The sequence below is a fragment of the Ambystoma mexicanum genome, chromosome 6p (genome assembly GCF_040938575.1).
Source record: "Ambystoma mexicanum isolate Mex_15411 chromosome 6p, UKY_AmexF1_1, whole genome shotgun sequence".
NCBI classification, from domain to species: Eukaryota; Metazoa; Chordata; class Amphibia; order Caudata; family Ambystomatidae; genus Ambystoma; species Ambystoma mexicanum.
In genome coordinates, this window is record NC_090935.1 from 1,001,447,018 (window position 1) to 1,001,462,433 (window position 15,416).

The 15,416-nt window shown below is 43.3% G+C and overlaps 1 protein-coding gene across 1 annotated transcript in view; it reads left to right on the forward strand.

The window, feature by feature from the left end:
- Positions 1-15,416, forward strand: part of MEGF10 (multiple EGF like domains 10) — a 373,462-nt gene that overhangs the window by 62,370 nt on the left and 295,676 nt on the right. Inside the window, exons 2-3 of the mRNA XM_069625609.1 lie at positions 11,464-11,595; positions 14,773-14,874. Coding sequence (XP_069481710.1) covers positions 11,480-11,595; positions 14,773-14,874 — 218 coding nt within the window. The 5' untranslated portion in view covers positions 11,464-11,479. The remainder of the gene's footprint in view (positions 1-11,463; positions 11,596-14,772; positions 14,875-15,416) is intronic.

Sequence of the window (15,416 nt, forward strand, 5' to 3'; positions counted from 1 at the left end):
TCAAGAGGATTTAACCATTTGATTAATAATGTGAGCTCTAATCTCCATAGCTATGTCATCATTATGTTACAAGAGACTTGGTTAATGTCCACTCCATCTTGGGATAATTATGATATTTTTTTGAACCCGGCTGTTAAAGGAATTATAGGTAGACCGGTTTCAGGTTTGCTAATCGCCGTTAAGCAAGGTACATTTACCAATTTACAACTATGCTATGCGCCAAATCCGTATATACAAATGCTGAAACTTTACAAAAATGATATATTACATGTGTTGATAAGTGTGTATTTGAATCCCTCTGGAATTTCTGATACATTGTTCCTTGAAAGCATGAATGATGCTCTGGATTTAATATCACAGGAAAAACAACAAATTAGAATTATTCTAGTCGGAGATCTTAATTTGTATTGCATATCACCCAGAAAACAAAAGAATTCAATTAGATTAAGAATGTGGACACAGTTTGTAAAATCCAGAAACCTCTTCATGCTGAATGGTTCTTGTGTGTCAGATCTTCCACCAAATCCAACTTGGCATAGAGGAAACTCCACTGCGATTATAGATTATATGTACGTAAATAGTGAATGGCTACATTTAATTGAAACATTTCAGGTACGATACTCAAATGTAAGCGACCATAATCAATTGAGCGCTGTCTGGGTGGAAGATTGTCAAGGGAGAAAACAGAATGTATATAAAGATGGGCATATTACCATTAACAATGCCCACAATAGATTAATCTGTTCCGAAAAATCTTTAGAAGCATTTACAAATTACTATAGGTTGCAGATTAATAAACAAGAACACGACTCCCAAGCTACCATCATCCATTACTCAGATCTTATGCAGCTATTTCAACCAGCTTCTAGTAGGCAAAAAATAAAAAAATGCCACATCTACATATTTATAACCATGACATTCGAACTATGAAAGCACAAGTTTGATCACAAAAAAGAGCTGTTTTGAAACTGCCCGAAGTTAGCCGACTACTTGCTCTTAGACAAATTCAAACCAGATATAGGAATTGGTTAAGGAGTATGAAAACCAAATTATATCAAAATGATGGGAGCTATATGCTAAAAACTTTAGCCTCCAAAAATTCGGCTGAATACTGGAGAATCATCAATCAGGTAACAGCAGGACATCAAATAGCTACCCAGACAAATGATGTAAAAGAAGAAGTATGGATTAAATATTACTCATCCATATACTCTGAAACCACCTTTGAACATCCTGAGTTGAAAATTGAGCGAGATGATAAAATACATCTGAATTTTGAGAGAGATGACATCCTTCATTTTATTCACAAATCGAGTAGATCCCGGGCGCCCGGTCCGGATGGCTTATCAAACCAGGCTATGAAACAATTTTCTGAACTATGGGCAGATATATTAGATATTATGTTGAAAAATATTTTACACAGACAACAAATCCCAGTTTCTTGGAAACATTAAATTACAATTCCAGTGTATAAGAAAGGAGACCGGGCTAACCCGGTAAGTTATAGACCAATATCCTTGCTTGATGCTCCTAGCAAAATATGTTGTCGTATAATACTAAGAGATTTGGATGAATGGTGTAAATCAAATCTTAAAAGAGATCCATTCCAGTCAGGTTTTGTACAGGGTCTAGGAATATTACCGAACATAACTGCTATTAATTTATTGAAATCACAATATGCCACTTGCAAACAACCACTTTATTTTGCTTTTATTGATTTCCATATGGCTTTCGATTCAATAGATCGAACTTTATTATTTGCCAAATTGAAATCATATGGTTGTCCCCTGTCTTTACTTGCTCTGGTAAAACAACTATATTCGGAAACAACAATGCAAGTTCGACTTTCAATGAGTGGTAATTTAACTCCAAAATTCAACACATATTCAGGACTTAAACAAGGTTGTATAATGGCATCCATTTTGTTTAATTTTTCATCCTGGATATGGGAGCAGTTTTTGCAGATATTATTTCAGATGCTCCCAAACTTGGTATACAGCGTTTAGCTTGGTTACTTTATGCAGATGATTTAGTTTTGATATCTCAGACACCACGTGGATTACAAAACCTTTTATCAGCTTTAACATCTTATCCTACTAAAAATAATCTGGTAGTAAATACAGAAAAATCACAAATAATGATTTGTAGGAATTCAAAAAAATTACAAAAATCTCCTTAACAAAAATGGATCCTATGTGACAAATCTCTGGAAATAGTAAAAGAGTACAAGTATTTAGGAATAACAATTCCAAATACAACAACAAACACTGTATTTCTTAGTACTATACAATCTAAACTAATGTCCATATTTTCACAAGCGAACATTTTGATTTATAAATTTGGGAAATTTACATACAAACATATACTCTTATTTTATGAGCAAAAGGTAATCCCTATACTATCATATGGCACTGAATCAATGCTTTATTTTTCTGACAATGTATGGAACAAACTCGAAGCTTGCTTTTGGCGGAAGGTACTATGCCTTCCCGCTGGTACCCCGATGCCAAATATAAGATTTGAATTGGGTATAATCTCTTTAGCCACGCGAGGTAAGTGGCAGATGTGCTCCTTGTTTAGGAAATGGCTTATGGGTCTTGAAACTAATAACATGTTGAGTGTGGTATCCCGTCAACTAATTACATCTAAGTCTCACTTTCCTAATAGATGGCGCAACTTCGTCCCAAATTAGTTAACTGAGACAGATATAACCATTAAGCTTTTGTTAGAAAACCCAACTCGTGCTAAGGGCAAATTTGATCAGTGGGACTGGATAGTAAATAGGGAATCCTGTTTAAAATATAAAGATTTTGGGACCCATACCTTCGGCCATAAAAAATTACGTTGTATCTCCGCCTATTTGTTGAAATGTCCATCTCCAGTAATAAGGAAGACATACTTACAATTTAGACTCAATCAGTGGCCTACTAGAGACATACTTGTGAGGAGAAAAATCTTACCAGTAACTATGAATTATTGTAGATTTTGCAAGAATCAAACAAAAAAGGAAACCTTACAGCATGTTATTATATCTTGTCCACAATTGATTGCACTTCGTATAAAGCATTTATCTAACAAACTACATTTTCTTCATGTAGCTGAGGATGATGAAGTTTGGATCTCGCTTTTTCAAAGTCCTAAATTCTCTGTATGGAAATCATTAGTACAATTTCTAGAAGAAATATTCCCTGCAGCAATTGATGCAATTTTTTAAGTAGAAATATGTGTGTTTTATGTATTTTAGACTATACTAAATTTGAACACTAGGCAATTTGAATGAAATAATGATATATGATTTTATGAGATGTTTGATCATGTGATCATATGGAAATTCATAACTGCATTTGAAAAGTTGTTGTAACAGCTAAATCAAATTAAATAAATAAAAATAATAATATAAAAATAATCATCCCTGGACCACTGGTGCCCCAGAAGTAGATTTGTTACAGCCAGTGTTTCCACACAGGCTGGCGGTATCTCCCATGGCGCTGCCATTCTGAACACACAGTAGAAGCGTGCAGCTCCAATCTCTTAAAGGGGAAGGGCTCACCTACCACAAGTGGGCGGTATTGTGATGAAGGCAACCGGGAAACAGCCAGCCAGCTGTTCCCAAAGAGGCAGGCGGCACCTTCCATGATACCGCCATCTATCAACATAGGGTAAAAGCGTGTAGCTCCTATCTCTTAAAGGGGAAGGGCTCACCCTGCCAAAAGTGGGCGGCATTGTGATGTAGGCATCCAGGTAATAGTCAGTAGTCCCACAGAGGCTGGTGACACCGTCCATCATGCTGCCATTTCCCAACACAGAGTAAAAACATTTCTCCTTAAAGCCCTAGTAGATTTGCCCAATGGTGTCACCTGCTGTAGTCAGGCATAAATCACTGGCCAACATTTTGTAAATTTACTCCAGCACAGTAAGTTTATGTATTTTAAATCAGACTTACGACTCCGCCACAACAAAACCTTTGAACATATGTCCGTTGGTCTGCCATTTTGGCAAAGTAGCAACTGTAAACATTTCAGTTCCTGTGCTCTTTGATTTGGCCTATTTCTAAATGTGCCTTCTAATAACAGAGCCGAAAGTGTAGTGTGTTACACGGCTCGGGTTCTGTCATGGAGTAATGCAGTGATTCGTTTCGGTAAATAGGACCTACTTAGTCTCGCCCCATATTGTCATCTATGACAGTGCCTGCACTGTATGATGCAGGTAGCATTGGTAGATATAAAATGGTATCTTCCCTGGCATACGTGCTACGTTGTGAACAGATATCTCAAAGGTGGATGGTGTGTGTACATGCTGGAAGGTTTTGCCCCAACTTCTGGTGTGAGAATGTAACCCTGCTTTCCTTTGCTACTGCCTTACTCTTTAGATCACATTTGACTGCTGTGCTTTTAAAATGCATAAAACAAAATGATGTTTTGTTATGCTGTGTTAGGGGTTTTATAAAGTGCAGCTCTGTCCATTTACGTGACCTGCTCTGGAGTGATCACTTCTGCGCCAGACTGTGGTAAGGATGCAGGGTATATTTCTGCATGGTAGGTGAAGTGAATGGATTCAACAGGTGGGTCAGGTAACTGTAGGCCTGCCTCATCACCTGTGTAGGCATTATTTAAACATTTGAGATGGTCCTGGTATGATTTGATATTTTATTTGTATTGCGCTCATACACACGTGTTTCAGAGCGCGACGTGGCAAGGGAGGGGAACAAGGGAGGACAAAACAGCGATCTTACTAGGCCCTGTGACATTGGGAACGCGCAAGTGCAGGGGAGAGGGAAGGGGGAAAGTGCGAGGGAAAGTGCTGAACAAGGGATACACACAACAACTGATAGTGCAGCCAGCAGGGTGGCAAGGTGCTGTGAGGTCTGGGGGTCGGGCACCAACAGGCCAAGACGTCTACTTCCTGGTTGGGTCTGTTGAGGTGGATTATTTGTCAGAGCGAGATGCTGTCACGTTGGCCTGTGGAAGGAATGGCATGGTCTAAGAGCGTGAGGTAGATCAGGCGTACAGTCGTTCCAGTGCCTGTCCGTGTTTTGTGGCCAAGTCTCTGCCATTCTTCATCATTGCTCTGGAGTTGTTTGTGATGCCTCGGCTCGTGAAAGGCCTGGCATGTTGTATGGTTGTGTGGTAGGTGAGATGCGATGACACTGTATGGAAGTTGAGACCCGCAAACAATGAACACAGTTTGCTATGTCAAAGAAGCAAACAAATATTACACCACTTTAGAAGGATGCTTTTTTTAATACTTTGTTTAGTTTGCAAGCTTTCGGGTGGGGGCGCACATTACTCCCATCTTTAGTCAGATCTCATGCAACTTAAGCAGACTTGGCATTTTTAAAGAAGAGAAGACTGACAAGTACATTGTGTGAATGCATTGCATTTCACGCGGTCTAGAGAGGATGCATGGCACTGATGCATGGCTTTCCTACGTACAGGAAAGTGGAGAAGTGTTGATTTCGCAGTGTTGCTGTGGACAGGTAGTCAATGCAGTCAACTGCGGGAAAACGTGAGTGGATTGCAAATTCCCCTATTGTGCACAGACCTGCATTTTAAATGGCATGCTGCTCCTTTCTGTGCTTGGCAGCAAATGAGAACATGACATCCCTGTTTGTGTGTGTGTCCGAATTTACTCCCATTATCTGCTGGCGGGGTGATGGACAGGAGCCTGCTAAACTGAGTTGTAAGCCATGCATTCCTCGTCTTTGCTTAGGCCAGTTATCAATTCATCTAATTCTTTAATCGTTATAAAATTCCTCAGAGTCCGTATTGCCTATGTTTAAGGTTCCACTGGTGCGTTTTGTGAGTATAAGGAAGCAAACCAAGGGAACGGGTTAGGCTTATGAATGTTGTATCTTTTGTGGTACATGGATTGTGTCTCTGTCTTCGATGCATTATTTGTTTTGGGGGGAGTGTTCTGACGTGAGGGTGGCCAGGATGCATTTGGCAAAAAGCATGAAAGAAAAGCTTAATGAAGCAAAGTGATGTAAAACTCAACCTCAGGGAGGTGTAGCTCTGGGCATGGTCTTGTGGACGCTGGCCTAGGCATCTATATGCAGTGAGAGCGATCGCATTGAAAACCTACAAACAATGCAGGCAGACAAATAATTTCCAATGAAACCATTTATGTTATGTATTTGGATTTTCTGGTTAATCCGGCATGCAACTCTATTCCATCAGCCCCTTCTGGCAGCCATTGAGTCTCCTTGCTCCAAACTCCTGCTTTGGTCTCTGCAATATAAGATCACTCAGCGTTCTCCTCAAGACTACTTATAAGGTCGCCTAAGCATTACATGCAAACATAGGACCTGTTCTTAACATGCTCCCTCTGTTTGTGTGACACTGAAACTGCACTGACTACCTGGCCACCCTCTTATCTCGAGCCCAGGTCCCCTCCCCCGCCAGTCGTACTGCTGCACTGTCCCCCATGGCAACCCCCGCACTTGGGACTGTTTTCTGTACCCCTACAGTCCCACTACCAGCACTTGACAACTGATGTCTGCACTTGCCTTTGCACTTGCCACTTGCTGGCCATACTTTACTTATTGTTATTTATTTCCCTTTCCCATGTACTGCACTGTCCTCCCCACTCCCCCCCCCGCACCTCTCCTCCTTCCCCTTCCCTTGCACTTGCGCGATTTGAATGTCACCTGGCCTAGTAGGATCGTTGTCTGTCTTCCCTCTGTTCCCCCTCCCTTGCCTCGTTGTGCCTTGAAACACTTGTGTATAGGCTCGTTACAAATGCTATATATCATATCATATGTGACTCTATCTCTCCAGCATCAGTTCTGCTAGTGCCCCCCCCCCCTTGCCCAGTTCAGAGTGCTGCTTTTCTTCCATTAAGTATCAGAACCTGTTGGCTTAATGGCAGATTCGACTCTTTTTGCAGCACCCATGGTACAGGCGATTTATGTGTAATTGACGCTAGCATCTTATCAGTGGTTGGTTCCAAATGTTTCTCTGCTACCTCCAATTCTGTCCTATTGGCTGTCAATATTTCCGAAGAAATAAAAAAGAATAGCTGCAATACGGATCCGCGTCCTTCCCGTGTGGGGAGGGCGTGCAGCGCTTTACTCGTGTTTATATGGTTGCCTTTGAGCTAAATTGTTGACTCAGCGTCTAGGTTTGGTTTCCTATTTAGAGATGAATGTTTGGGAATGGATGGCAAATTGCTGCCCTATGGCCCCCAATTTAGCCTTGTGTGGGAAGAATAATGACAAGCTGCAGCCGAAGAAGAAAATGTAATCTACACTGACAACAGAAAGCCACACAGCAGCCCTATAAAAGCAGGCTCTCACCAAATTAGCCTGCACTTAAACATAACATAGCCCTGAGATGTAAACTTTCCTCTCCGGGCCCTGCAGGGTCTTCAGCATCCACTCATGTGGCAGTCTCGGCAGGGTCGAACTGTGGCATAAAATTGTCGCGGGCACCAATGAAAAAGTGGCCCACAGTTGCAAATGGCACTTCATTCCTTTTGTTACAGACTGTTTGAGTAGTACCCATGCTAGAGGTTTTTGATCAAATGTGATGCAAATTGTGCATTTTACAGAGTATTTATTCAGTAACACTGGTCAAAACTACTATCTGCATGGTGAAGTAACTTATCAAACTGGGCCACCTGAGCCAAAAAAGTGGGCCACTTTGGCCCCCAAAAAATGGCCCACACTAGCAATTTGCATTTTTGGTTTGGGAATTGCCCTATTGCCCTACAGGCGAGTCCGAGAAAGGCTCAACCAGGGGTGTTGCTACGTCTGGAAAAGATCTGGGGCTACACTAATGTTGGTACTGTCGGGACCCGGGGCTAGAAGGCCTTTTGGTTGTAACCCCTGAGCTTTTATTTGGGGCTACAAACAAGAGACCTGGGGCTATAGCCCGCCCCCCCCCCCAGCAACGCCTCTGGTCTCGGCTTTACTACGCCATGGAACTCGGACGAGAGGCCAAGGTGGGAGGTGGCTTGCTACCTATCATTCGTCTCATTGCTGGCTTTCTGGCTTCTTCCGCGAACTTCCTTGCACCTGGTGCTTTGTGGCACTACCAGCAAAGGAGCAGTCTGCGGCCTCTACACTCTTCTGCTGGGCATCGCCCCCTCACTTTGCCCGTCACCTCATTTGCTCCTCCTTAGTCATTTACAGCAGTTTGGTCAGGGACCCAAATAATCAAAGGAGGTCTGTGTCATGACCCCCCGTGTACTCAAAGGGCTGCAAATGGCTGCAAAACTGCACCGCCTATGGTTCATTTCACTCTGACATGTTTTCTGGATTTTTGTCTATGCTAGCACTGTGATCTTGCTTTTGATTCATATTTTTGACTTTACTCGTTCCTTTTCTTGCAGTACTTGTCTTTTCTGTCCTCCTCAATAACATATCATAGCAATGGCCCTCCTTCCTGGTCAGGTCCCACTGGGTGCTGGTACATGTCATAGACAGGGTCACAGGAAGGCGTACAAGTATAAAAGCATAGTAACACAACATAACACAGTTTAACACAAGTGAGTGTACACGTTCTCGAAATGATAAATACCTTGCACCCCTTTTTTACAAATAATAATTACAATTGCGATACTTATTTGATACTGCACCTCATAATGTAGTTGCTGCTATTCCCTGGAACTGTAAACAAGTGTAAATAGCATCCAATTTATTTTAGTTCAGCCCACTCCACTTGGTCTCTCTAATATTCTTCCCAACTTCTCATGTATGGGAATTTATTTTAAATTTATATCCAAGATTTTAAAATATAAATGCAACCACTATGAGAAACCTGATGGCATTCTCCCATGTACTAACTCGGGATCTTCCATTCAGGTGGCCAGGGAAGGGCCAGCGCTTTTGGAACCCGATCCTGGGGGTGGACCAGCGAGGGAGTGGCGGGTCACAAGGAATTGGGAGGAGGATACCCAAGGCAGAGACATGGAATTTCCCCAGTCCCAATAATACCCCAACCTACTCTCCCTCAGCCTACATGGGGTATTTTCAATCTCACCCCATCTCCCCTTCCCCATTTCCAACAATACTGAGAGGGGGAGGAGGCAACTAAGAGCAGTAAAGATTACCCATAGAAACAACATGGGGAAAGTAAGGGAAACCTACCAATCGAAAGAACTCAAGTTGTCCCACTAATAGAGTCATGCATTTAATAATGACCTCTCACACCTGACTCCACTTGACTACTTTTTTCACTATAAAAGGTGTGGTTTCACACAAGGAAATGATCAAGCTAGGGATGCTGTCAAGACCCGAGAAGCCAGGGAGTGCAGAGCAGCAGGGGAAACAGCCTGGAGGAGTATGGCGTGTCCAGACACTGGCCCAGTGTTTGAGAGGGGCTGCAGCATGGCAAAGGAGCTGTGCCGCTAAGGAGACGGAAGAAGGCAGACTGTATCCTGCAGGTGGTGTTTCGGAAAGTGCTTGTTCCCTTGAGACTTGTGCCGGTCCCAAGTGCGTCTGAGGGGCAGGTCGTAAGACCTTAACATCAACACTCTGTATCCAGTGGAACCGCTTGTCAACGCGATGCTGCCTGGTAAGTGAGAGAGAGAAAACTCGGGAGCGTGCGTGTTACTGAAGCAGAGCGGGAGAAAGACAAGTGGCACGGAGCAGAAAGGTTTGAAAGTGTGCAAAGGACAGAAAGTATCAGAAATAAGCCAAATACAAGAAATAGTAGAAATGAAGTTGCACTAGCGGGGTGAAAGAGGAGAAAAGCAAAAGGAATGTGAAGAGTAAAGCGTGAAATGTACGATGAAGAGAAATGCAAAATGTACATTTTTGCATTTCGCTGAGAGGGAAATTAACCCTGAGATGCCCAACCAAGTTGGACACTTATTGTTTTTGAAGTGTTGAAAGGATTGAAGCCTGGGGAAGCGAACCCTGAGAAGCTTTAAAAGGAACTTTGTTATATTTCCTTTTTGGTGTTTGGAATTTGAACAAGTTGAAGCTTGGGGAAGGGAATAAAGGAACCCAAAGACACTGAAGGTATTTGAAACCACTGCAAGGGCTCTGTGGAGAAGCCCTTTTTTGATTGAACTCATTTTTGTCACATTGACCAATCTACACCTGGTGAAAAGTCCACCTGAAACCATCTTTGGTTCCCAATTTTCTGTTGAAACACTATTTTCCTTTTTTAAAGACTTCCTGCCACATTTTTGTAAAGAGTGATGGCAAGCAATGGTTTAGGCACAGACAGACTTTTAATTTGGACTATTAGACATCGATGGCCTTTAGAAACATAAATTAAGGGAATCATCCCTTTAGAGTTAGGGCCAAGACCAGATTTTGAGAACCTTAGTAAATAAAGGTTTTAAAACAAACACCTTTGAGTCAGTGTCTCTCTTGATACCATGCCTGTTTCACACCACACTCCAGCAATCGAAGTAGCTGAAATTAGTCTTGTGGCTGCCTGGAATTGGACCATTCACACTATGCGTGTGCGCTCGCCTGGGCTTTTTAAAAAATGTTTTGAATGAAATTGAATGATGGTAGATTAACCTCCAGAAAATGTGTGGGACAAAACCCATATTGACATTTTACGACCCATTGCTCCCTTTGTGTTGAAACCAAGTATCCTTGAACTATTGAGATTAATTTCTTTACCGACTACTATCCTTTCAGTATCGAGAGTGCATCCCTTTTCTTTCTTTGAAACTGTCTGTCCTCTGCATTCCTTTACTGGGCGGGTTGTATTTTGTAGTGTGCTAGAACTGTCTGTTGTGATAATAATAAAAATTGATATTTTTATACAACCTTGACTGAACAGTCCCTTTCATCATTGGGTAATAATTGTATTTTCGCGGTGTTGCAAATAACCAACGATCCACGACCTTGCAGAGGTAAGCCTGCCGTTCCGTCCACGTTACCGAAATTGGACAAGGAGGTTTATAATTTGCTTTTGTTTCCAATCAGTTTGGATCCCTTCTGGTGTACTAGAGGTGTGGGGCTGATTGATGGTTTAGAAACTGATATTCATCCCTGGACCACTGGTGCCCCGGCAGTTGATTTGTCATAGTCGCGTAGTCCTGCAGTGTAAGTGAAGGGTCACTTTGTAGTGTGATTGACTTTGTATTTGCGAAATATTTCATTTGGAGAGAGGATTTGCCAAGATTGTTCTTCATATTAGTGTGTACTGTGATGTCTGTTAGCACTGCGGAGGAGCAGCTTTGGATGTTCTTCCTTGATGTTATGTCTCAGCCTCCTTGCCCTTTCTGATGTAGCCCTTCACATGATGACTGGTTATGTTGAACTCGCCCTTTTGATACCTGGACTTCTGAAACCTCTCTTCAATCCTGAAGTCATTCTATTCAATTCAAAAGTCTATACTTTATATAGGGGTTGTCCGAGCGCCGCGGCCAGGACGAATAGCATGGCCCAGAGGCAAGCAGCCCTTTCCAACACTACAGCTCCACGACTGTATGATTGCAACATCAGAATATAAGACAACCACTGCCTGACATGTACTGTTTTCTCCTCTCTTGCAGGTCTCTTGTCGGAAAGATGGGATTTTCCGTGAGGTGTTTCGGTTTCTTTCCGTTCATACTTTGGTACCACTTGGTGGGGACGTCCCTCGCCCTGAATCTCGAGGACCCGAATGTGTGCAGCCACTGGGAGAGGTAAATGAACGCTCCTGTTCCGCTGAGGTTAAAGGCCAATTGCTTTGCTAGAAATGAGCTGAGGCAGCGATTTCCGTGCAATCTTTTATTGTGTATAACCTTCAGCAGGGTGGTGGACTTGAGGGACTAGACTCCTCCATCTATGACCAGTAAATCCCAGTTATATTTTCAGGATAACCACTGTGAATACGTATTAGAAAAACATGCATGTGGTGACTTTCAGTGGAGAGTTAGTGACATATGCGTTGCGGAAGGCTTAACCCCCCCAAGTTGGCTTTGCTATTTTGTGGTTAGACGAGTTCAGCCATGAGAATGCAGTCATTGTCTTTGTTCAGTTGGTTTTGACTGCGACCCTGAGAAGTGCCAGACTTTGAAGAACTATAAATGCCCCCAGTGATAGCATTCTACAGTGCAACTAAGTGAAAACAGAATATACTCCAGAGGTATGGTTGTCGTGCACCTCGACGACTAATGCTTTTGCAATACAATCTCTCAGCGGTGCAATAGGAATGCCAACATGGGGGCAACATGCCAAGTGTCTCTATTCAAAAATCTTCCTGAACTCCCAGTGGTATAGCAATCTGGCTGGAATTGGCAGTGAAACCTCCAGGAAAGTGTGCCACACCTCCCTGAAAATTATGCAAATACATAAAAGTAACTAAGGCCTTCCATCTGTTGTCCCTCCTGCTTATGGGAAACTTGAGCACTGTTAATTTTGTGAGTTAGGTTTTTTATAATCCTTTACCATTACCTCTGTCAGTAGCGACTTCAGAGCACTCTGGTTGCGTTGCAGGATTCAGAAAAGGCGGATAAACCTCAGTGTCACCTTTATTTCAGAAGATTAAGCATTCAAGTGGAAAAAATAACTTTTCTCCGGCTGGCTTGCCTGCCACCAATCTAACATGGCCCTGTTTTAATCATAATGTATGATTGATGGCCAAATAGGTATTGGTGAAGGAGTATCGTGGTGTCAAGTCGCAGTAGGTCTAGTCGGCCATACACTTGCTGGCAGCAGTGTGAGCAGAAGTTACTCTCCTGCTCCAAACTGAGCAGAACCACTGTTGCATGGTCAATCGTCCAATGTGACCCTCCCAGTGACAGTGGGGCAGCTCACATCAGCTACGGGTAGATGCCAGAAACTACCAGTGGCCTCACTCCAGATAGTTGCTAGTAGAATAGGCAATTGCAGCTAAAACCTCAAATATGCACAGCACCACCAAGTAACCATGATAGCAAAGTTCATGCAAGATCAAAGCCACTGGACAAATATATGCGTTTCAAAGTTATTTTAAAAACTTGCCTTTTGCCCCATCATAGGAAATGCCCTAGTCCCATATAGCAAAGTTTTTTATACATAGCAACCGACAGCTGACAGCTCTCAGGGATGCAACAGGCAGCCAACCACATACATCACCATCATCAGTGCAGTGTAAGCTGACATCCTTGAGCGTGGAGCTCTGATGCATGTTTACCATTCACTATCAATATTATGGTGGGTCTGAAAAAAGCAAGAAACAAACCCTTTTACCGGCAGTGCGAGAGTAGAATATGCCATTTCAGCTACACATTGAAAGCTTGCTTACTTCCCTTGAATCGAGAGTCTTCAATTTCTCCCTGAAGATTTGCAGATGGGTGCAAAATCCTGGACACTTGAGGGCAATCCTGAAAATGTTCATAATATGCTGTAGTTTGTCCCTTCTCCTGTGTCTGTCACAGGCTTTTCTGACCGATTCTTCTGATCCTGACCGATTCTCCTGATTCTGACCCTACCACTCCCACTGAGAGGCCACAACATGCATTTACCACTCTTTTTGTGATCACTTTTTTTTTAATAAACCATTTTTATGACGTTTTCAGACAAAAGGTACAAAACAAGTCCCAGAGATGCGCAATCAGCATGCCACAATACGATGTCTGTCCCCCTTGCCACTCCCTGTGGTGTCACAATATCTTTGTAGATCCCAGTACATAAGTCCCTCTCTATGTGCCACCCACTCCCATTGTCTAATACCCCCTATCCCTTTCAACAGTCAGCTAGACCTCCCCTCTGGAGTCCGACCTCAGTTCGCATCCTGCCATTTCCCCCAGATTTGGTTATGCTTCTGGAGGCAACACCTGTCTCCAAACACACAAAGCTCAGGGTCACAACAGTAGTCCATTCCCTCTTGCCATGTTGAAACCCTCTGGGCCAACGAGCCGCCCCATCCCATCACCATGTCCCTCTTGGCCACCATGAGCGATGTCATGTGATAGTTTTTTGATGTTTCCCCACCCCCTCTTCACGCAGCATCCCCTTTACTTGTAATGTTAAGGTCATTTCCAAAGTACTTGTATGTCATTCGGATGGCCCCTTGTCGCTATGGGGCTGCATGAGTAGGATTTTCACAAGTATATGTGGTAAACCCCATTATTTGTCCCCAAAATTTCTGGCTTTAGAAAAAGTTTCTCTGCAGGGCGACACCTTCCATCCCTTAAATTGGTAATGCATAACTGTTGAATCTTAGGTGAAACTTTTTTGTAGCCATCAAAGATACGATCCAGGATGTCGCGGGTCAACTGTATGTGGACGGTAACAAAAGCCTAACCGTCACCAAAAACAGTATATAGTCGAAAAGAATACAGGGCTCGGCGCCATCAAGATATATATAATATTTTATATCATATTCCTTTGTTAGACATCAAACGTTGAGCCCATATGCGATAACATGTTTCGGCTCTGCTGAGCCTTTTTCAAATCCGGGCCGAAATTAGATGTAACCAATTCGTAGGACTAATGTCCATGTAGTAATAACGGGGTATGATCCCCAGTGACAATCTGTTTCGTTCTAAATGATGGACGCACGCGTTGGCAAGCTTTTAGAACGAAACAGATTGTCACTGGGGATCGTACCCCGTTATTACTACATGGACATTAGTCCTACGAGCCGAAACATGTTATCGCATATGGGCCCATTATTTGTCCCCCTAACCTAATGTGTTTAATATAACCATTTTGTGTTTTTGTATAGTGCTTCATGCAGAATTCCTCCCGCTTCTAAGCGCTACAATAAGTGGCAATAATTAGCATAGTGCGCTGAGCTGTCTTTGCTTCTCTCTTTGCGAGGTCTCCGGTGTGGCAGGTCCGCAGATGGGGGACAGGCCTCTACTAATGAACTGTTTCTTCTCGTCTCCCCTCAGCTATTCCGTCACAGTCCAGGAATCCTACGCCCACCCCTATGACCAGATCTACTACACGAGCTGCACGGACATACTGAACTGGTTCAAGTGCACGCGGCACAGGTAATGGGCTCATCCCTGCAAATCACGTGACTAGCGTTAACAAGGTGCATGTGACTAGTGTTAACAACCTGCATAAACCTTCAAAACAAGCAGAGAGAGAGAGCTTTACACACTGATGTTGACTTTTACAGGGTGATTCCAGTTTCATGCATGCCTAGAAAGTCTAGTTTATGTCAAAAGATGAAACTCCCACAGCCTGCTACAAGTCATGGGGCCTCATTACAAGCCAGGCGGAATGAGTTAACGGGTGCCGCTAATGGATGCGGACGTGTTAAACCCATTCCGCCTGATTACGAGGACCCCTCGCGGGGGGACCAGGGAGCTAACAACGGGCCGGTAGTAATCAGCCCGTTGTTAGCTCCCATTCCCATTGAGCCCTATGGGGGCTCGAATGGGAATGGGGACGGTAGGGCCCGGGTTCCCAGCAGGAGGAATTACCGGGCCCTCCGAACTCAGAATGGCCCGGTAATTCCCCATTCAGGGAACCCGGACCCAATTTTGGAGGCAGCCATGGCGCTAGTAACGCCATGGCTACCTCCAAA